At 36.7% G+C, this 23,774-nt stretch overlaps 1 protein-coding gene across 1 annotated transcript in view; it reads right to left on the bottom strand.

Moving 5' to 3' along the window:
• The window catches only part of MACF1 (microtubule actin crosslinking factor 1), a 255,446-nt gene extending 234,429 nt beyond the window's left edge, over positions 1 to 21,017 (bottom strand). The window contains exons 1-2 of the mRNA XM_074305230.1: positions 20,366 to 21,017; positions 6,158 to 6,219 (exon numbers count right to left, since the gene is read on the bottom strand). Of these exons, the coding sequence (XP_074161331.1) occupies positions 6,158 to 6,219; positions 20,366 to 20,474 (171 nt within the window). The 5' untranslated portion in view covers positions 20,475 to 21,017. The remainder of the gene's footprint in view (positions 1 to 6,157; positions 6,220 to 20,365) is intronic.
• Between the last annotated feature and the right edge of the window lie 2,757 nt (positions 21,018 to 23,774).

The following is a 23,774-nucleotide window of genomic DNA, read 5'->3' as shown; positions in this document are numbered from 1 at the left end:
GTAGACACACAGTACTATAGAGACAATATTAATTTGTGGTTTTCTAAAGTCAATATGTGACCTGCAAGGATATATATACCTCTATTTGAGTTTGATATTCTTTATAGGACCTCTTGTTTAAAATATCAGAAAGACAGTTGGAGATTGGAACTCAAGAGAGCAGTTGGTGCTGGATAAATAGATCTGAATCCATGAAAGGTGAGATGAGATTACCAAATGAAATAGTACAAATAGATAAGAGAAGAGGGCAGACCCTTAAGAAATTCCTGCAGTTAGTATGATCTGAAGAACTCAAGCAAAGGAGAATGAAAAGAAGCACTCATAACAGATAGAAGGATAAACCAGGAGAGAATAATGTCGTGAAAATCTAGAGGAGAGAGTATCCAAGGGTATTACTGACAGTGTCCAAGAACTGTAGAGGTCAAGAAGAACAAGGACTGAGAAAAGGCCATTAGGTATTATAATTAAGGGATATTTGTAACTTTGGAATGAGTAGTTTTATTTGAATGAGAAGGCTGGCAGCCAAAATGCACAGAGTTTAGAAGAATAAGGGGATGGGAAAGTACAGACACCAATTGTAGATGGCTTTCTCAAGAAATTTAGCCCTGAAAGAGAGGAGCGATAAAGGGAGATAGTTACTAGAAATGGTAAGAATAGGAAATGGCATGGATATGTTTGTAGACACAAGACACAGTAATTAGTTTAAAAAAAAAAAAAAAAACAATTAGTAATTGACTAAAAATCAGAGGGGGGGGGGTGACAGAAACAAAAATTTGATAAAGGTGTAATAGAGTAGAATCACTTTTCCCCTCCCCACCCACCCCCCAAGGTACTTTAGCTTCAGCCACTACCTTCTTTTTTTTTTTTTTTTTTTTTTTTTTTGCTGAGGCAGTTGGAGTTAAGTGACTTGCCCAAGGTCACACAGCTAGGAAGTCTCAAGTGTCTGAGGTCAGATTTGAACTCAGGTCCTCCTGACTTCAAGGCTGGTGTTCTATCCACTGCGCCCCCCACTACCTTCCTTCTAACTCTGAATCAGTCTTCGATGAAACTATAGGCTGCCTCCCCCATTAGTATGTATAGTCCTCTGGGATAGGGACTGTTTTTTGTCTTTCTATCCTCAATACAGCACAGTGCCTGGCACATAATAAGCTTTTAATAAGTGTTTGCTGATTGATTTGCTACTGATCTCAGTTACAAATTTCCCCTTTCCATTTCTAATTTCTGATTTCAATATAGAGAACACTTTGGTATGGAAACTGCCTTCATTGATGAAGATGGAGAAGGGGGGAGGAGACTCATCCATCTGTAACTTACAGTTTTTGAGAGCTTCCTCAGAGTTCTGAGAGGTTAAGTGATTTGCTCATGATTAGTTACATTACCACCATGTGTCAGAAACAGGATCTGAACCCAGATATTTCCAAGACCAAAGCACTCCGTTGAACTCCTACTCATATTGTTTCCCTAATACAACAAATCAAAATTTGGGGGGAATTAAGGAAAAGCTCCACTTTTTGACTCAAACCTCAATAGAGAAAGTGGTTTAACTACAACACACATAAAACAAGATTTGGTAGTTTTAAGTGAGCACAAATTCCACATAAGCTAACACTGGGGTGTTACTACTAAAGTAAATCTAGCCACACTGTAAAAGAAGCAATGACAAACTAGAAAGTATCCAAAGGACTGAGAATTAGAAATGTGCCACTTCTTAAAACTGCTGCTTGTGGTTCCCTCATATCTGTAATGTTGTCCTTGCTCACATCTACCTCCTGAATTCCTTTCCTCTCTTCAAGACTCAGCTCAGGCTCCATATCTACAGTTCCAGGGCTTTCCATTTTCTCCCAGTTCACAAAAGTATTGTAAATATCTTTTATATAAACTTATCTGTATATATGCTGAATCCTCTAGTAGAAGATAGGCTCCCTAACGACAGTTAAATAGCACCATAGTGCACAGAGCCTTGAGTCTGGAGTCAGGAAGTCTCATCCTACTGAACTCAAATCTGGCCTCAGATACTAGCTCTGTGTGATCCTGTGCAAGTCCTTCACCTTTACCTCAGTTTCCTTGTCTGTAAAATGAACTGGAGAAGGAAATGGCAAACCACTCCAGTATCTCTGCCAAGAAAATCCCAAATGGGTTCACAAAGAGTCAAAAATGAACTGGAGAACATTGTACACAGCAATAACAAGATTACACAATGATCAATTCTGATGGACATGGCTCTTTTCCACAATGAGATGATTCAGGCTAATTCCAATACATTTGTGATAGAGAGATTTATCTGCATTCAGAAAGAGACTGTGGGGGTTGAATGTGGATCACAACCTAGTATTTTCACTATTTTTGTCCTTCTTGTTTGCTTTTTTCCTCCTCATTTTTTCCCTTTTTGATCTGATTTTTCTTGTGCAACATGATAAATGTGGAAATATGTATAGTAGAATTGCACATGTTTAACATATATTAGATTACTTGCTGTGTAGGGGAGAAAGTGGGAGGAAGGAAGGAAGAAAAGTGTGGAAGACAAGATTTGCAAGGGTGAATGTTGAAAATTATCTTTGCATATATCTTGAAAATAAAAAAACTATTATTAAAAAATCAATTTTATGCTTAAACAATAATAAGGATCACTTTTGATTAGAGAAATATAAATTAAAAGAACTCTGAGGTACCACACGTCACACCTATTAGACTGACTAATATGAAAGAAAAGAAAAATGATAAATCTTGGAGGGGGGTATAGGAAAATTGAAACACTAATGGGCTATTGGTGGAGTTGTGAACTAATCCAACCATTCTGGAGAGAAATTTGTAACCATGTTCAAAAGTTTATTTTAAAAGTCCATAAAAAGTCTTTTGATCCAGCAATAGCATTATCCAAAAGAGCTTTTTTTTTTTTAAGAGACATATGTAGAGATAATTTTCAACATTCATTTTTCTAAAACTCTTGTGTTTCAAATTTTTCTCCCTTCCTTCTCCCTCTTCACCTTTCCCCTTCCCCAAGAAAACAAGTTAGTCTGATCTAAGTTAAATATTTGCAAATCTTTTAACATTTCCATTACTTCCATTGTGCAAGAAAAATCAGACCAAAAGGGGAAAAAAATAAACAAAAAGGGTAAAAATACCATGCTTTAATCCACATTCAATCTCTATAAATTTTCTCTCTGGATGTGGATGGCATTTTTCATCCCAAATCTATTGGAATTGCCTTTGAATTATCATACTGTTGAGAGTAACCAAGTTCATCACATAATCTTGTTAATGTGTACAATGTTCTCTTGGTGCTGCTCACTTCACTTAGTAACAATTTATATAAGTCTTTCCAGGCTTTTCTGAAATCAATCTCCTCCTCATTTCTTATAGAACAATAATATCCCATTACTTTCATATATCATAACTTATTCAGCCATTCCCCAACTTATGGGCATTCACTCAGTTTCTAGTTCTTTGCCACTACAAAAAGGGATGCTACAAACATTTTTGCACATATGAGTCTTTTCCACTTTTTTATGATCTCTTTGAGATACAGACCCAAGCAGGATGCTTTCAGAAAAACCTGGAAAGGCCTATAGGTAAAGTGAAATAAACATTACTGAAAGAACATGTAGACAGTAACAGCAACATTGTGTGATGATCAACTGTGAATGACTTAGCTATTTTTAGCAATACATCGATATAAGATAATTCCAAAGGACTCATGATGAAAAATGCTAACCACCCATAGAGAAATGCTTTAATATTTTTGGTAGGTTTTTATGGTCTGCATTTTTTTTTTTTTGCAACATGATTAATATGCAACATGGCAAAAAATTTATACAACTGAACATGCATAATTTACATCAAACTATTTGCCTTCTCAAAGAGGGAAAGAGAAGAAGAGAATATGGAATTCAAAAATAAATTTAAAATTTTTTACACATAAATGGAAAAGATATATAAATATATATGTAATTATATAAAAAGATAATCTGACAAATCAGATAATATTTAAAATAAAACCATAACATGGAGATAATCCCAGAGATATTTTGCTTCAGAATGAAGCTAGATGGTAGAGCAAATAAAGCACTGACTTGGAGTCAGTAAGACCTGACTTCATTTCTGGCCTCGGACACTTAGTAGCCTTTGTCACCCTGGACAAGTCACTTAGTGAGTTAGTTTCTTCATCTGTTGAGTCATTTTTCAGTCTATCTGATGGGGTTTTCTTGGCAGAGATAGTGGAGTATTTTGCCACTTTCTCCAAATCATTTTACAGATGAGGAAACTGAGGCAAATTGGATTAAGTGGTTTGATCAGAGGCATGTAGCTAGGAAATATCTGAAGCCAGATTTGAATTCAGGAAGATGAGTCTTCCTGATTTCAGGGCCAGCACTTTATCCATTGCACCAACTTGCTACCTCTATCTAAGGATTAGTATACCTCTCGGGTTTGTTGTAAGAATAATTTGACATAATATATTTTTATTATAACTTTTTATTTACAAAATATATGCATGGGTAGTTTTTCAACCCTGACTCTTACAAAACATTCTGTTCCAACTTTTCCCCTCCTTTCCCCCACCCTCTCCCTTAGATGGCAGGTAGTCTAATACATGTTAAATAGTGACATAATATTTGCAAACCTTAAAGCTTTATATAAACACTAATTATTATTATTATTATTATTATTAATTTCATTGTGAAAAGAAGCAGCATGTTTCAGTGGCTGTTCAGTTGGAATATCTGAGTTCAGTTCCTATCTCTGTCACTTTTGTATGCAAGTCCTTTAACCCCTTTAAGTCTCAGTTTCCTCATTTATAAAATGTAGTGTTTGGATTAAATTATCTCTAAAGTTCCTTCTCCTAAATCTATAATATAGTATCTATGAAAGGTGCCCAATATAAAATAGCTATTTGAATCAGGACTAGGAGGAAAAAGAAAAGAAGAGAAATTAGTGAAGACTTAAGCAAAAGCTTGGCCAATCTCCCATTTCTAACAATGCTATGGTGTATTCCCCTGGCTCCTCTCTCCTATAGACTCCTGTTACCACACAATACCAAAGCTTAAATCCACCAGGCAGCACCAGCTACAGCTTAGCAGCAGTGAGCCACAATATTTATATTCAACTATAAAAGACTTAGAGAGCAGGCCCCAAATAAAGTATCTTATTTTGGTATCTTAAGTTCTCCTGCAAGACCAAGACAATACACCAAACCCACAGAACATAGCTATAGTGTTCTTGTTAGCTGGCTCAGGAACAAACTTACAAGTCAGAATCTCTGATTTAAAATCCTTGCCATCCAGGAATATATATATATATATATATATATATATATATATATATATATACAAAAAATATATACAAAACTCCCACTCCTATTCTTATTTCACTGAGACATCACAGGACTATACAAAAAGAGAAAATTATATTTAAAATATTTTGTAAACTACTTTGAGATTCTTGGGGTAAAAATACTTTATAAATCTCAAACAATACTGCCATTTTGGAATCTCTGGAAAATTATAATAAGTACAATTATCAGTATGGGAAAACTGATGAAAAATACAGGAGATATCATAGATATCTTGTAAAGATGTTCTAGTTTAACCTCCTCATTTTATGTGACTAGAAGCTGAAGCCTTTAGAAGTGCCAAATTTCTTATAGCCACTCTTGTGATGTTATCTACATTATTCTAATTCTGCTTTGACTCTGAGGGAAAAAATACCCAAATTTTATTTTCTATCCCTACCTTTACCTTACCCCTATAATACTATACATAGTACTATGGCAGCCTGAAGTAGAAAGAAGCACTTGGTCAAAGTTAAAAATCAGGAGAGAACTGCTTTCTAAAGTCTCACTTCTACACTTCCTAGTCATGTGGCTTCACTTAAATTCCTTAAGCCTCAGTTTCTTCATTTGTAACAAGAACATGGTAATAAGGTCTTTCCTTTCTACTTCACTGTAATATAGTAAGGATCAAGCTCATATAGATACACCTTATAATTTATGAAGCACTATACAAAAGTATGATATTATTGTTAAGGAACACTTGAGTGAATTATTATCCAAATGCTGTATTTGGAAGATTCCAATCAGAACCCCAGGACCGAAATAAGAGAAGGAAATACATAGCTCTAACATAGACATAATGATCAGAATAGATGTATGTGAGAATCTTACCTTCATCAAATGCTTGTTGACCCATTTAGTGAATGTTTTCTTTTGTACACGGTCCCGTTCATCTATTTAAAAAAAACACAAAGGTGGTTCTTGGTTAGTACTACCCAGATAAAAATCTAATCATATCTATACTGATCCATGCCCAGATTTCCTCAGAAATCTTGTAGGATAGGATTCTACCAAAAACAAGGGGATATTAGCCTGGTAGTCTGAGGGACAACTTGTATTCTCTTTCCTCAGAAGTCAGCAAAAACATGAGCTTCAAAAACTAATTAGAATTCTGGCATCATGGAAATTTTCCTTTCCTGCTTTGAGGATGTTACTCCAGCCTTAAGGGATGGGATATACTTAAAGGTATATCTTTAACCATTATAAGAAAAAAAATCTCTGTTTTTAGGATTAGTGAGGATTAGACAAACCAAATCATGGTTACTGTGACACTGTCCTCTCTTTTCTATATCTCACTGTTTCCTTCATTTCAGTTCTCACTAACTACTTTTGATGCAAACTTCTTCCTTTCTCTTAATTATATTCAATTAAACAAACATGTATGAATTGCCTGTCATAACAAAGAACTGTGCTACATGCTATGGATACAAAAATAGTTATGGTCCAGGTTTTGCCTTGTCCCCAAAGAGATCTTTCTCATCTGTTAAAACCTTGACTATGGTTCATGGAATTCTCACTTATCTCCATTACCTATTTTATAACCTTACAAGTCTATAAGAGCTAAAAGATGACAAGAAGCATCACATCATTCTGCACTATACCTCCACTGTGGAAAAGTAGCTTTCTTCTATTTCTTCAAGCTCAATGGGAGAGAAGATGTAAGTTACTGCTTTCCCATACACAACTCATTCCATACACTTTGTCCAACTAATTTCATTTAAAGTCTTTGCTATCTAATATGGAATTATGCCCAAAGGACTATCAAACCATACATAACCTTTGATTCAGCAGTGTTTCTACTGGGTCTGTATTCCACAGAGATCAAAAAAGAGGAAAAATGATTTTATGTATGGGCAGCTCTTTTTGTAGTGACAAAGAGCTGGACTGGAAATTGAGTGAATGCCCATCAGTTGGGGAATGGCTGAATAAGTTATGATACATGGATGTAATAGAATAGTATTATTCTACAGGAAATGATGAGCAGGTTGATTTCAGAAATAATCCACATATCTAACATTATTTCTGTGTAAATGACACTCAATCCAAAATCTTTTTCATATCCCAACTTCTTAAAGTCTAGTTCTCCTAGCTCCATATGTCTATTGAACATTTCCATTTGGATATCTTATCATTTTACTCAGTAAAGTCCTAAATAGAATTCATCTTTTCCTTCCCTCAAATTAGCTCCTTTTTGTGATTTCCCTCTTTTGCTAATTATTTCAGACATCAAATAATTGAAGCCATCTTTGATTCTGTTTTCTTTAATCTATATTCAACTGAATTAGTCAAAATTCTGTCAAATCTTTCTTTCTATTCCCACTAACACCTTCCCCAAATCCTCAAACATATCATTCTTAGATTACTTTAACAACTTCCTCCTCACTCCTAATTTTATCTGACTCTATTTTCTCACAGATTCAACCTACCCTGAACAAGATTTAATTCTCCTTAAATAGTTTTCATGATGTTACTCTCCCTGTTCAGAAACTTCCAATAGCTCTCATCTATGCACAGGTTCAAATTTCTTATAGCCAGTTTGGCTATACTTTGCCTTTCAAACTTTTTTATTTTATTTTAATTACTTCCTAGCTTGAATCCTAGATGAAGAAAGAGAATAAACATGAAACTCAAGAATCATCCATGTTCCATCCAGGCTCATATATTCATTTTTCTGCAAATTTCTCTATTTCCTGTTATCAACAGTTCCATATATGGATGATACAGTCCTGGCTGGTAGAAATCCTGTGTTTTCTTGGTGGTCTTAGGCCAAATTTAAAATAAGTGGTAGAGAGAACATCTAAACATCTATACTTTGCTGCAACTAAGACTCAGAGGCTTCATCGAGTATATAATCAACTACAAACCAAAAAATAATACACCATAACCTTTTCAAGTTAAATAGTTTACTACTAATGTGGTAGCAGACCTTGATGCAATTTTCATCCTTGTGGAAGGAAGAAACATCATCACAGAAAACATCAAATAAAAAACAGGGGAGTGCAAACACAATCCTAATTCACTTCTCTGGTGACTAGGAAAGCATGAAAGCATTGTCCTTTATCCAGAACAGCATAAGTATGCCATCATGAAACTGGAATATAATACTGATAAACTTAATTGTATACCCAAACTTCATCATGATCTTCCATAAGCCCTCACCACTGAGAGTATCAAAGGCTTTGGCCAGTTGACAAATGTTTTATACAGATCTCTGCTCTATTCCTGGGATTTCTCCTGGAGTTGTCAAGCAACAGACACCATGTTAATCATTTCTCAGATCTTTCTAAAGTCATGTTGGTTCTCAGGTTGATGACTACCTTCCAAATGAAGGCTCAGTCAAATAAGAAGGAATTTGGCAAGAATCTTGCCAGAAATGACAGAGAGAAAGATCCCTCCATGATTGTCACAGGATAACCTGTTTCCTTTTCCTTTACAGATATGGACAACAGAGACATCCTTGATCTCCTGGGGATAACCACCTCTTGCTATAGATTCTGTAAGATTTCATTCAACTTCTATATGAGCAGTAGACTTTCTGTCTTGTAGATCTCTGCTGGGAAGAAATCTATAGGGGCCTACAATATTCACCTATCAAATGCTCATTAATACCACTATTTATCTATTCACCAGATACCTACTAAGCAATACAAACTGTCATTGACTAAAGAAAGTCTCTCAACACCAAACATATAATTCTCCTTAAAAACAAGACCAAATGATTGTTTTAATTCTTAAATCAACAAACATAAACGTGTGTGTAAGTGTAGGATTATATGGGAATTGTGGACCTGTACAGTTTTGTCCCTCCACTATGTACATCCTGCATATTCAAATTTAACATGGTAGTAACTGAAAGACTAAGTAACTAAAGATAAACAAAAAGATCTACTACCTAATTTTCTTTAGAATGATCACAAATTACCTTCACTCTCAGGTCTTTTTATTCCATTATCTGTAAGAACTCCAGCTGTTCTTCAAGATCCTTCTGTGAGGATAATACAATGGGGTAATATAATATTTCAGTCAATTATCCTCCAGCACAAAAATCCAGTTCAACTTGGGGAGAAATACTAGAAGTCAAGCCATAAATATGATTATTACTGGCAACCATGATTGCTATTGATTTCACCTTCCTAAATCAGTCTTTTACCATAAGCCCTTTGAAAGAGGATTAAAAAGGATATCTATTCCTTAAACTGGAAAGGTCTATCTACAGCCAAATCAGTTCCCTCTGAATTTAAATGACAGAATAAAGAAATATTGTAGCTCCCAGGTATAAAATATCAATGTCAGCCATAAATAAATAAATAAATAAATAAATGAACAAACAAACAAACAAACAAACACTAGTACATAAAGCAACACTGTTTCTATGAGGAGAAGCTGACACTTTCTAACCAAGAAAGCAGAGGCTTAACACAGGCTTTTACATATACCCCCTAAACTAGGACTAAGAAAGATTCATGATAGAAAAATGTCAAATAAACAAATGAATATGTATATGAATCAATGAAAAGGCCTTTACTTTTACACTTCTCTGCATCAAGCATTGCACTAAGTGCTAGGAAAGCAAAAAGGGCACTGGACTTGGAATCAGAGGGTATACATATTCACTCAGAGACTTGTTTCCTAATTTGTAGAAGGAGGAATAACAGTAATCCATTTTTATGGCACTTTATATTTCAACAATACAGCTTTTTCCTGTAAAGTCAGGTAGATAATGCAAGTAATGAAGTTTAATGACATGGTCCAAAGTGATCAAGCCAGTGTCAGTCTGGATTCAAACCCCAAACTCCAAGTCCAGTTTCTTTTCTGTTATTAATGCCATCATAATTACAACAAGTATAATAGCACACACCTGTAATCCCTTCAGTTAGGAGGGCTGAGACTGGAAGATATCTCTTGAGTCAGGGAATTCTGAGTTACAATGGGTCAAGTACTAAGCTCAACCCCAATGAGATGAGCCTACAGGAAAGCAGTGGAGGGGGGAAGATGTTAAACATAGGTTCCTTAAGGAAGGGAGAATCAGCCTAGATTGGAAAAGATTAAATCTATAATAATCAATAGTGGGATCAGGTTTCTAAGAAGCCATTACTTGGGAAAGATAGGGATATTAAGGTTTAAAAACAAATAGTACTATTACACAGACACCTAAGTCTGATCATCAGGAGGGGGTAAATATAGAAGGAAAACAAATGAGTCAGAGATAGCTTCTTTCCAGATCAGTCCAGGGAAACTCAGAATCCCACTGTCCATTAAAAAGACATTGGCACAATTCATTTTTTTTCATCAGTTAATTTCAGAGGGTCTTTTTATTAGTCTCCATTCATAGCTCAACTCAATCAGTCATACTACCACAAGGACTTGACCATTAAATATAAAAAGAGGGAAACCTTGATCTTATTCCAAAGTATCGCCCCCTCAATTTTGGAGGCCTACAGCCCTATCTGGCAATTCCTTATGGTTGCACATAAACAATGTTTTGTTTCCTTCTTGAATACCACATTGTCAAAGATATTGATCATCCCTAGAACTAAACCACAAACATTAAACATTAAAAACAAAAGGTAATCTCTGAAGATTTCCAGGAAGGCTCCTAAAGTTTCATGGGAAAATCATTAGTAACTGGGGCAAAAAGTCCCAGTATGGCTTGTTGAGTCACTTGTTGGAAAATTCCAATAGGAAGACATTAAGTTTGAAGGAACAGGGAATGTCTTCACTGGCCCAGAATCCATCTAAAGAACAGCAGTGGAGCAAGAGATAAAAAGAGAAAGTGGGTTAGACAGAACGTACAGGGAGAAAGATGGAAAGTTGAGGGAGACAGAGGAACAGGAAAATTAAAAGTTACACAGATAAAGAATAGAGAAGATGGGGATTGAGAGAAAAGGCATAAATTTTATACTTAGGAAAGTACTGGATTTGGGTTCAAAGAGCTGGGATTGAATTACAACAAATCTACTGGCTATATAAGTGACCTCTGTGAGTCTCATTTTCCACATCTGCAAAATGAGGGGATTGATCCATTTGATAAATTATAAGTTTCCTTCCCATTCTTTTTTTTTTTTTTTTTTTTTTTTTTTTTTTTTTTTTTGGCTGAGGCAATTGGGGTTAAGTGACTTGCCCAGAGTCACACAGCTAGGATATGTGACACATCTGAAGTCAGATCTGAAACTCAGTTCCTCCTGACTTCAGGGCTGGTCCTCTATCCACAATACCAACTAGCTGCCCTACCCACTCTTATTTTCAGTGAGCCTAAAATATTAGGGGATTCAGTGAGCTAAGGTTTGTAAGAAGAGTGGTTGATACATTGATAGGTTTTTCCTCTTTTTTTCCCCTTTGTTTCAATGACACATTGAAAACGTGTAAGACACAAAAAAGTGTAAAAATAAATGATTAAGTTTTAAATATGCCATATTTATGTTTAATATAATTTGATAATCATATGATTGCATAGATTCTATTAAAAATAACGTGAGCATTAAAAACATTATTTTTAAAAGATCATTAGCAAATTGAGAATAGTTTCAATTGAGTGGTAGGGTCAGAGGACAGATTGCAAGGGCCTGAGAAATGAGCAGTGGTAAGGAAGGAAAGGCATCACTAGAATAAAGAGAATTCTAAAAGTCAGGCAGTTAAAGAGGAGGATAGATACAAAACAATAGCTTAAGAGTACTGGAGTTGAGGGGTGTATGTGAGATCAAATAAAAGGTTTAGAAATAAAACTGTATATAGGGAGAATCTAAAAATGAAAAAGAGGGAAGATATGATTACATGAGGTAATTTCCTAAAAGAGAATATGGAGAAGATGGTAGAAGAGTAGAAAGAAGAAAATATTAAGTGAAGATGTACAGGGACTTGAGTTGTGAGATGTGGGAGGAAAGCAGCTCTAATTGAACACCTTGATTTTCTCAGGAATGTGAGAAGCCAGAAAAGCTGCTAAAAGAAGAGAGTGGGACTTTTAAGGAGAACAGAATAGGTTGGAATAATCACCAAGGGAAGATGTTCACAGTCAGTCACAGGAAGATGAAAGTTTTGTGGCAATGAGGCTCCAACTAAGATTAGAGGCACTCAATCAGGAATAGGAGGGTCATGTGACATTTTTCAGCAATCTATGTCCTTTGAAAAGTTAGTTATTTACAGATATTCCATGATTACCAGAGATAAGAGAAAGTGTGTCTGTGTCTGTGTGTATGTGTGTTTGTTTCTTGAATGAGGTGGTGGGGTAAAGTCAAGTGATAGTAGAGATTCAGTTGTTGTAATTAAAAACTGAATCATCAAGTAACCTCAGTATAGGCTGAGCCTAGGCTCAGAATACTGCTTTTGGGCAAGATGCCCCATTAAACTACATTCTCATAGAGATCATCTCTGTTCTACATGCAGCTTATGTCCATAGAAATAAACTTTCATTGAAGACAACTGGCTTTCTGCTACCAGCCCAATCCTAGACAAAGTTCAGGCTCATTTGAACAATGCACATACTTCGAGGTAAAAGTAATAAATGGAAATTTATAACTAGGCTCCAGAAAATGGGTTTGAACAAAATTTTGGACAGATTCTGCAGAAGGAAAAACAAGGTGCTACTGGACCAGGGTGCCCACAAAGACTGAGGGAGGCAGGCAGAATGACCAGGAGCACTGGACCCTTGTCTTTAAGAGCTCAATAACTACCTTTGCTTTCCCTGTCCTCCTAAGCTGTACTGGAGGGATAGGGAGGAGGGAGGAAAAGAAAGGAAGGGAAAGAAAGTATTTCAATTGATTTCCAACCTTTTAAAGCTCCAGAGGATTCCTTCAGTAAGTCTCAGAAGGAATACCTTAATTATTCACAAAATAAGGAATTTGAACAAGTTACTGAAAACCCAGGGCATTAATCTATAATCCACCACCATTTCTGCTTTTCAAAAGCCTAGGAAGATTTTATTTCTAGTGATAATTTGTTCATTTGAACTACAATCTTGTTCAGATGTGGAGACTCAGAATACATATTTTGATATAAACTTTTGGACTTTGAAAGAGGGAACAGTTAGAAAGAACACTGGACTGGAATTATATTCTGAATATAACTAATATACCATTACTGTAACTTCCCTGGGCCTATTTAGTAAAAAGAGATTCAATAAAGGAGGGCCCTTTATGGTTCTTTACCATCTAAATTTCATTTAGTTATTCCCCTAACCCTCAATCTTTCTTTAAATCTTTACTTCCACATCAATTTTACAACTTTTCCCTTCTCCAGTCCAGTCCCTGGACTCCAGTCCAGACACAGCCATTAGGAAACTCAAGTGCAACAGGTTGAGAGATGATCCCCAAAGAACAAACCTTAGTGGTTCATCCAATGTACATGAGGCCAGGACTCCACCCTGTTCCTTCTGCCTGCCCAAGGGTGAATTCATAAACTATAAGGAACCTACTTCTGCTAAAAATATACCACAGGCCTTCAGAATCATGTAACTGTAAGTTAGCGTGGTTTCCTGATACAGTCAGACAAAATAATGCACACACAAACTAGCCCCAAAATATTCTCTGTCTCTCTCTCTCTCCCTCCCCTCCCCCCCACCCCATGTGCCTGGCCTACTCATCATGCTACACTCTCATCTCCTCCCAAAAGAAGTTCCTCAGAAAGTCCAAACTACTGCAATATTTTAATGAACCCAAAGACTGCAAAGCCTGGAAAGTTTCAGACCATAAGATTCTATGAGTCAAAAGAAAGTCCTGGTCATGCCTGACCTTCAGGTCCACGGGAGGGGAAGGCTCCAGATACTAACCCATGCAGCACATTCGGCACACCAGATGGGCGTTGAATTCTCTCTCCTCTTGATAACTGGGCCACATGATCCCCGGTAACTTCCTACCTGCACAGCTATGAAGAAAGGGGGATCCACAAGGTCCCTCTATCTCTTGGCTTGGGGCCTCTTTGCAGCTACAACAGAAAAGGGCTGGAACCTTAGGTTGAGTTGAAAGACAGACAGTTCAGAGAAGCAACTCCACCCACCACTTCCTAAGGGCCTCCTCCCCTAGAGATTTGAGTGAAGAAACACCTCCCTGGGACAGTGTTCCAAAAAAATGGTCCAGTTCTTCTAGGAAATCGATTCATGTCCAAAAATGGTACCAGGTCAGTGAAAAGAGTCCCATGCAAATTAACAATATAACAAGGGAGTAAAAACTGAAAAAATACAAAATCCAACCCAACCACAAGGCAGGTTCCTCCGAGGTGATCAATCCAGTTCAAATAGGAGCAAGTTCTATTGTGACTCCAGCATTGCAAAGCAAAACCTTATAGTCAAGTGCATATCGATTAGGTAGATGCCATTTCTCTCAGTAACTTTTCTGCAAGGCTAGTCAATTTAAATGTACCACTGACAAGTCAGAGACAGCCTACACATTGCCCAACATCCTGCTCCATCGGTGGTTTCTTCTCAAGTAGAGTCCAACTAGTCCAGAGGCCTCCTAACAAATAAATTAGTTAACTAAACGGTACCTAGAAGGAGAATTCAGTGATCCAAGATCACATAGTGCATGTTTCATGCTGTCCTCAGCATTCAAAAAAAAATCTTGATTTTCTAGTGCATAGTAATGCAGGAGGGGAAGTGTTCCCTCTGCCACTTTTCAAAGTAGCACAATCCCAGTCAGGAGAGGAATAGTATCAAACATCAATAGAGCTCATCAACTCACAAACTCCAAACATCTCTTCCAACTCAGCTAGAAATGGCATCTCCAAGTCCCCTTTCAACTCTCAGACCCTCCCCTTTTGTTCCAGAAGCCACTGCACTTATCTCTGCCAGTGCCAAAAATCTCTTCAGCCTGAACCAGCATAGGAGCTGTTTGTTTCTCCAATTTGTTTTCCAATTCTTGGCTTACTGTACCAGACACTGGAATTTTGAAGAGACACAATGAAGGGCCTTTTCATATGGGTATCCCAGTCAGCCTGTTGCTTCTTCATAAACTTTCAATCCAACTTGGGGAGAGGAAAAACTGAATTTCTGGAACCCAATCCCAGGTTTCCTCTCTGTCCTAGCTAAAAGCGCCAATCCAGCTCTCACACCGATAAGAACAGGCGTAATCACTAGTCCTCTGCTTGGACTCCCTAAATAGAAAGACTTTCTGGCTAATGCTGTTTTAAAATCCGGAGGCAGTAAAGGAGGGGTAGGAGAGTGGGGGAGGAAAAAAACCAGTTTCCAAACAAATCAGCTCTAATTGTTATGAGAGTTGATGAAACTTCAACTCTGGAGCTGGACTTGTAAATTTTTATTTAGACAGACTGGATTCAGTCTCTACTATCCCTGACTCCTTCATTCATATAGCACACCGCTCTCACACAGGTAATAATCTTCCTCCTGTTTACTAATAACAATAAGGAATCACAATCAGCCTTAACTACTAATCTCTCAGTTACTCTAATAACCTGTAGCTATCTTCCCTCAATTCATTCTTCATTTTCCACAACTAGGAAGAATAGTGTGTCAAATTTGGAGTCAGAGGACTTGAGTTCAAAGCTCTGTTCTGTGACCTTGGACAAAGTTCTCTTTAATTTCTCTTAGTCTCAGTTTCTTATTCTAGATCTTATTCTAGAATAAGATCCATTCTAGCTCTAAACCCATGATCCAATGATTCTTACTAAGGTGAGGTAGGGCTAGGACTCTTCAAAGATGTGCTATAATATCCATTTCTCCCTAGGCACATAATCTGACTACTAAATAACTTCATCACCTTTAAAACATGAAAGCTCAAAGTAGGACAGCTGTGAAACCATTCATTCTGAGTCAGGTACTAAGTGAGGCAGGGAGGCAATAAGCATTTATATAGCATCTATCATATGCCAGAAGGATCTGAAGCCCCTTCAGTATGGCCCTCCAGAAAAAAGAAATAAATCCCCTTTAGAAGCACTGCTGGAAGATTAGAGAGACAGGCAAGAAAGAATAGCCACTTTGGAAACAAATCTTAATGACTCTTGACACACATTCTAAAAGCTACAATGCACAAGGACAAAGCTCCTTCTTTGAAGTCAAGAAATGACTGATGTAGACAACCAGCTCTTGATTCTCCAGAAAGCAGAGGATCCAATTTGTTGTTAACACAACCATCTACTACTTTATTCTGGTCCCACTTCTGATCACTATATTGCTCTTAAGGACAACCTCTGAGTTTGTTGGGAGGAGGGATTACAAAGCAGAAAGCACTCAGCTCTAGAGCTGTTGTATGTAGCCTTCTACAAAGTTAAGTTGGAGTAGGGAGTGAAGTCCAAGACTGAGAAGGGCTTTATGATTATTCATGCAGGTCTAACGTATGCCTCTTCCAAAATCAAAGAAATGAAAGTGAGTTGTATTTTTTTCAGTTCCTTCTTAAGGTTCACAAAGCTTTAATCATTAAAGCAATAATATGAAGTTTAGTTTGTCTCTTTTTCTACAGATGATTTCCAGTCTTCTTTACTGATCCCTACAACACATTCCTCATTCCTTTATTACCAAGGGCCATTTTTTTTCCCTTTTTGGATAGAGAACACAGACAAATACAAATCTCTCAGCTAACCCAGGAAAATATGACAATTTTTCATGATATCTTTATGAATAAGATGATAAGGAATAGAGTAGCTCAGTGCTGAGCAGAAGGAAGGTTGCTAGTGGACAGTATCCCTTCAACCTTTGGCCGTGTCCTAAGCATACTTATTAAATGTGCAGATGCAACATATGCAGTCATGATAGCTAATATGAATCAAAATTCCAAATGATATCAACAGGATGAATACTATGTCAAGTATTAACATGAATAAAGATAAAATTCTACACTTCAATAGGCCCATTATTTCATCAGTGTAGCGACAGTTTGGGCCTATCTGTGTTTTCTCATTCTAGGCAATTCTTCCTCATGTTATCTTCCACTGAGAACCCACCCAACATAATAGTGGAATGTCTTTAAATCACCTAATTTAAAGATTGCTAATGGAGTAATAAAGTTCTATATCTAGGTTTTAAAAAAATATCAACTGCATTACAAATTTATGTTACATAACCTCAACTAGGCCTTTTCTGCTGCTAGATATTCCCATTATATTTCCTTTATCAACTCACTCTTCCCACTGGCTCTTCCAAATGTTTTGGGGGTTTTTTGTTGTTGTTGCTGAGGCAATTGGGGTTAAGTGACTTACCCAAGGTCACACAGCTAGGAAGTGTTAAGTATCTGAGGCCACCTTTGAACTCAGGTCCTCCTGACTTCTGGTTTGGCACTCTATGTACTGCACCACCTAGCTGCCTCTCTTCCAAATATTTTTATTTCTTCTTAAATCTCCCATGGCTCCTCCTCTTCTCTAAGCCAAGAATTTTGCCTCATATTTTATGGGGAACAAAATTGAGGCCATTTGCCCTAAACTCCTTTTTTTCCTGTCTCCTATCCAGATTCCTTCTGCCAGTCATTCCTTCTTCATCCTTATCTTATGTGATAAAATAGCCTTACTCTTTACCAAAGCTAACTCCCCTATTTAAATGATCCCATTCAATCCTGTCTCCTCTAAAAGATTGCTCTATCATTTTCACTCTTAAACTTATTTTCAATCTCTCCCTGTTTACTGGCTCATTTTCTATGGCCTATAAGCATGCTCCTGTCTCTCCCATCCTGGAAAAAAAAAAATCTTCCCTTGGTCTTTCAATCCCTTCTAACTACATTCCTGTATCTCTTCTGTTTTTTTGTAGCTAAACTCCTCAAAAAATGTCATATCCATTCCACTTTCTTCTCAACACCTTATAATCTGACTTACAATCTTATTCATCCATTGAAACTGCTCTCTAAAGTTTCTAATGATCTCTAAGCTGCCAAATCCAATGATCTTTTCTTAATCCTCATTCTACTTGATTTCTCTGTGGCCTTTAATATTGTTGATCACTCCTCTTCTAAATATTCTCTTCTTTCTGGATATTTAGGACACCACTTTGCTGGTTTTCCTCTTACCTATCTGACCTCTCTTTCTCTGTTCTCCTGTATTGAATATTCTTCCAGATCACGGTTCTGTCCTACATCCTCTTCTATTCTCCCTTTCCACTACTTCACTTGGTGATCTCTCCTTTTCAAGCACAGATCTGATCATGTTACCTCCTCTCCTCAAAAGTTCAGTAACAGAATTATATAAATATTGTTGAATTATATAAGATGTAACAAGTATGCATGTGCCTGCCTATCATAAAAACCTATGGCTGTTTACCAAGTACATATGGGAGAGTGTAAAGAAACCTGCTATGTCTTACGTTTCCTTTTTATGTTAAAAAAAATAACATATATACACACACACGCGCACACACACACACACACACACATATATATGTATATATATATATGTATTTATATATATATATATATATATATTTTTTTTTTTTCCCTCCTGAATAGTTTTCAGGATTCTTGAGACCAACTGACACAACAGCCTGATATTGTCAATGAATGTTTAATCAAGAGATTTCTAGAATACTCTCCAATATCTAGTTTAACATATAACAAACATGTGAAGAATAAGCTTTTAATTGATTAAATATCTTACTTAGCTTGATGGTAAGAGTCTTAGTCACACTGACAGTCTTATAGTTTATTATTAACAAAAACAATGATAATTCAGATTTACATAGTGTTTTACCTATGTGAGATTGTAGTATGTTAACATTCCAGTTCTCCAGATGAACAAACTGAATTTTCTCCAGGTTAAGTGACTTTTCTGATCTACACAGTGCCTGAGATCTCCTCAACAATACTCTTGGCTGATTACAGTGGTCTATCAACCCCTTTTTTGTGTTGCCTCTCTAGTTTAGACAAGAGAGAGAGGGAAGTGTGTGTGTGTGTGTGTGTGTGTGTGTGTGTGTGTGTGTGTGTGTACTTCACAGGAAGTTACATATGAGCAGTCCTCCAATGATAGTGCCTAAAAATCAGTTCCCCCAGGACAGACTCCATTGAGTAAGATGAAGATTCAGAGTTTGTTATTTTGGAATACTGTGGAAGCAAAAGGTGAAAATGTGCAGCTCAGCAGAAAATGTCCATTTCATTTAAATTATTCCCTCTGATATCAGCGTTATTCGTGTGCAAATCTCTCCTTCAGCCTTGCCTCTACCTTAATACCAGCAGTAAAACTTTATAATTTTCTACCCTTAAAAAATGTTTTGTCAAAAGAAGTACCCTGAAGCAGGAATCCGGAGGCTCATGTTTGCATTCTACTCTGTCATTAAGTCTAAAGCATTAATTCAAAAATTCTATGATATATCTAATACTATGCTATAGAAAACAATGAAAAAACTATATGACCTCTTCCCCATTCTGGGCCTTCATTTCCCCATTTGTAAAATAAAATGTTGGAGCTAGATGGCCTCGAAAGTCCCTTCGAATTCTAGGGATTCTATGATATACATGTCCTGTAACACCAAAGAAAGAAGAGCCTCTACTTTTTGGTTGTCAGAATCCTGGTTCACTACATATTTAAACAATGAGACTACTCCAGTCCCTGTAAGATGAACTGCATGACAGGCTCTCCAAAGCAAAGAGCAAAATATACAATCAGGCTTTAACACACTCCTAGAAAAAGACACCTCTACCTCACTCCTTTTCCCTTATTCCCTATGATCTGATCCTGCCCTTTCCCTCAGCCAATCAATATATCAAATTAGAATCTCTTCCCCTTTCACAATCTCCCCAGTCTTTCTCTAGATAGAAGGTAGAAGAGATGGGGAAGACAAACAAACAAAACCAAGAACTTTAAAGTATCCACCCAAACTACAGAAAAAGAAAAAATCTTAATGGAAAGAACTTTACAGTCAAGTCTCAAGCCTACTTAACTGCTTGTTTTCTAAAACCCTTTAGAGTCCAGATATCCCTTAGTTTCACAGACATACTCTGGGTCAGGTCAGCCTCCTAGGACAGCAAAGTGTTCTTCCTTAATTGGCACAAGAGTACTTTTACCTCCCGCTTTCCTACATGCCATCACCCTGACAGTATCATTCCAGAACCTTTAAGATAAATAGTGAGGGAACACTTTCCTGAATCCAATGTGAAGTATAAAGAAAAATAAACCCCTTACCGTCTTTACCTTTGGCAAACTTCTTCCAGTACAAGACGCCAGCAATTCCAAGAACATGACTCAAGATAATAAGGGTGGGAGGTAAGTAAGTTGAGTCTAGAAAAGGCATTTCTAGTCAAGGCCCCAGTTTCAGCCTTCCTTTCTTTCCTGTTGTCATAAGCTCTGAACTCTCTGAATGCCTTTCCCCTGAGGTTGCTGCCGATTGGTACTATCATCACAGGGCCACAGAGGCGCTGTCAGAAACTTCCTGACCGCAATCCCTTGTTCTCTATCAGTCTTTCAGCAGACACTAAGAAGCTGGGGCTAGGATTCTATGGGACAGACAAAGCCTGGGAAACTGAATGACCAAAGGAAGGGGGGTTGTGGAGGAAATAGGAGGGAAAAGGAGAGAGTGAAAAAGACTCCAAAAGCTGATATCAGGCTGACTCAAACGTCTTTCTTTGGCTTCCTCTACTTAGCTTAAACAAGCAAACTCCAAAACAGCTCAGCAAGCCGGGAGGGTGTCAGAAGACGTCATACTTCTAACTTTCCGTTCCTGACTTGGCTGGGATGCCAGGCCCAAGAACGTAGTCAGAAGGAGGAAGTCACAAAAGAGAAAAGCAGAAAGATTTCTTATGGAACAGAGAGGCAAGAAATACAAACATATTTCTAGAAAAAGGGAAACCAGTCAGTCACTATAGAGTATAGCCAAGAACTTTGTTTCTGATATCATTTGAAAAGCACATTCTGTCATGAAATAAAACCTATCATTTTGATGTTTCCAGTAGCTCCCAAAGTCACTTGCTATTAGGAAAGATTCTTTTAAAAAAGAAAGAAAACAGCTCTGGTTTTTCACTAGCTATCTAAGAGGTATCAGAAAATTCTTCAGTTCATGGTGCTGGTCAGTGACAGTAATAGCCAAAACCTACTAAAGACAGATAGTTCCAAATGGTAGGATGACATGATGCTGAGACTATAAGTTTCCACAACCTAAGCTGGATGTATTCAAGTCAGGTGGGAACAACAGTACTCCCCTCTTTATTATTCATTCCACTTCATACAGATACATCCATGAGCATATGGATAGAAAAGATAAATGGAAACCCATAAGGCAAAGCTAGAAAGGTACAGGGAGGCAGATTTCTGTCACAATCAAGAAAAACTTCCTAAATATTATAGCTGTCCAAGAAGGGGGGATAAGATTCATCTTGGTGAAGAATTAGTTCCCTGTCACTAAAACTGTCTTTGAATAGGGGCTGGGTGAACACCTTTGGGGGACATTGATGAGGGACTTGATTGAAAAGGGATTGAACAAGATGATATCTAAGTTCCTTTCTGACTCTGCGAGTCTATAAAACAGAAAATATATACGAATATATGCACACACGTGTACATATGAACATGACCCCTATTGCATGATAGGTGATTCTATCTTATTTCTGTCTTCAAGACTAACTTCCTCCTCTAGGGATGGAGTGGGGGCTATGGAATTGTCTGCACCACACTATTTATATATCCAGCTATTTATATATTTCTATGGTGCCTATTACCATGGCATATAAATATTTTGTGTGTTCTAACAAATTGACTTAGAAAATCCTCATACTGAGGTGGGGGTATCTGCCTATCATCTTTAGTAAAGTACACGGTGAGGAAAGCCTACAAAGAATACTTCTTGGATATCACAAAAATGTGGAAGGACACTGATAAGATGCAGAACATTCCCAAAAAAGGGTAATCAGGATGAAGATTATATTATATGAAGACAAACTAAAGGAATGGATATTTTTAGCTGAAGAAGAAAGAACTTTGGAGAATTTAACAGTTTGGAGTTTTTTGTTTTGTTTTGTTTTGGTTTGGTTTGTTTTAAATATTTGTAAAGCAGTCAAATTGCTTGTTATCAGGCTTGTTCTCTTTTTGGCCTTACAGGGCCAAACTAGGAGCAAGAGGTAAATATTGTAGAGAGTTTGATCGACATAAGGAAAAACTTCCTAACATTTAGAGCCATACAAAATGAAATGATCTTACATATATTATTTTGTCTGATCCTCATAACAATACTCTAAAGAAGGTATTATTATTACTATTCTCATTTTATAGATGAGGAAACTAAGACTGAGATAGGTAAAATGACTTGCCTAAAATCACACAGCTATTGTGTGAACTCATGTGAACTTTCTGACTTCAGGCCCAGAACACTAGCCAACATAGCACCTGTTGCCTTCTCTATTATTCTACTATCTATCTTGTGAGACTGTCAAAAGAAAAGCATTTTAAAGTAAACTTTAAAGTAATATAAATTGTCGTCATTTCACTTCTTATTTCTTCTGCAAAAACATAAGTTTCTAGTAGTCAGAAACTGAGTGTTTAGAGACTAATGACAAAAATTCCAATGTAGTAGTTGAAAAAATATTTGTTGAATGAGCCAACCAAGTCAACAGGTTAGAAGAAAAAAAAAAAAAAAAAAAAAAAAAAAAAAAAACTAGCCTGGGCTTTCTTGTAGTTCCAGGACAAAAAATGTTCAAAAATACTGATTTGGAACTATCAAGAGAAGTGTTAAAAAATATTTTTAGCTCATAGCAAGATATTAATTATTTAATTTGGGCTTGTCTTTAAGCCTGCAGAAGATTATAATACACACATATATAAACACTATACACACATACACTCCTACCACTTCTGTGTAAGATATGTTGTGTAAGCGTGCGCACGTGTGTGTGTGTGTGTGTGTGTGTGAGAGAGAGAGAGAGAGAGAGAGAGAGAGAGAGAAACAGAAAGAGAGAGAGACAGAGAGACAGAGAGACAGACAGAGAGACAGAGAGACAGAGACAGAGAGACATAGAGAGAGAGAGCATTTAAGGGAAGGCTTTAAAAACTTTACTTATATCTTTTGTTTTTAAATCTGTACTAAAAAAAAAACAAACAGGAAAGGAAAAAAGATTCAAAAAAATTAATCAACACATCAGCTAAGTCTGTTTCTATTCTTACCCTACCCACCACTTTTTGGGGAAAAAAAAAAGTTGGAAAGTATTTTTTCATATTTCTTTTTTGTGGCCAAATGTGATGGTTAAAATTTCACATCATTGGATTTCTTCTTAGTACTTTCAGTTATACTGTTGTTGTCAATGTACAACAATGTGTTCCAGGTTTTACTTATTTTGAATCAATTCATATGCTCCATATATCTATATCCATAATTTCTAATAGCTTAAAAACACTCCATTACATTGACTTTTCAATTTGCATACTCATTCAATTTGAGTGGTCTATCTTTTTTGATCTAACTCTTCCACTTCTATCAAAAAAAAAAATGCTACTATAAAAATGTTGATATATATGAAGGGTATACTTTTTTTTTTAAGAGTACACTTTTTTACAAGGCTATGCACAATTTTAGAAGAGAATACTCCTTAAGTAGCATTATAATAAA

Source organism: Sminthopsis crassicaudata, chromosome 3 (genome assembly GCF_048593235.1).
Source record: "Sminthopsis crassicaudata isolate SCR6 chromosome 3, ASM4859323v1, whole genome shotgun sequence".
Lineage (NCBI taxonomy): Eukaryota > Metazoa > Chordata > Mammalia > Dasyuromorphia > Dasyuridae > Sminthopsis > Sminthopsis crassicaudata.
This window is presented reverse-complemented; position numbering and strand designations above follow the sequence as displayed.